Raw genomic sequence first — 426 nt, 5'->3', positions numbered from 1 at the left:
ATCCACATATACAATGAAAAGATGAACAGCCAGGTATACTCCTTACCGGAACATGTTATCATCATCCTCCACATAGTTTTCATTTAACAGGTTGTATAAGTTTTGTAACTGAAAAAGAGAGAAGATAAAGATAAAGAAGTAAAATTCTCAAAAAAACTGGTATAAATCATTAATAACCTTGGCTAAAGTTTGATCAAAACTAGATAGGGTTTTTTTTTCTTTCTTCTCAATCAGTAAATGAAATGAAGATGAAAACAAGGAAAAAGGATTGGAAGAAAAAGGATCATTTTACTTGTTAGGCATTACTACCAGTGGCTGAGGACTACAACCATTGCACGTACATGATTCACCCTATGTATGCATCAAAGTAGTTTCTGTAGGCCATTACTACATGGTGAGGAGCTACAACCTTCAAAATTGCAAAAG

The 426-nt window shown here is 33.6% G+C and overlaps 1 protein-coding gene across 1 annotated transcript in view; it reads right to left on the bottom strand.

The window, feature by feature from the left end:
• Positions 1-426, bottom strand: part of LOC119591034 (glycylpeptide N-tetradecanoyltransferase-like) — a 24008-nt gene that overhangs the window by 18726 nt on the left and 4856 nt on the right. The window contains exon 4 of the mRNA XM_037939762.1: positions 48-146. Within this exon, the coding sequence (XP_037795690.1) occupies positions 48-146 (99 nt within the window). The remainder of the gene's footprint in view (positions 1-47; positions 147-426) is intronic.

Source organism: Penaeus monodon, chromosome 28 (genome assembly GCF_015228065.2).
Source record: "Penaeus monodon isolate SGIC_2016 chromosome 28, NSTDA_Pmon_1, whole genome shotgun sequence".
Taxonomy (NCBI): domain Eukaryota; kingdom Metazoa; phylum Arthropoda; class Malacostraca; order Decapoda; family Penaeidae; genus Penaeus; species Penaeus monodon.
The sequence above is the reverse complement of the archived record's forward strand: the minus strand, read 5'-3'. Positions and strand labels throughout refer to the sequence as shown.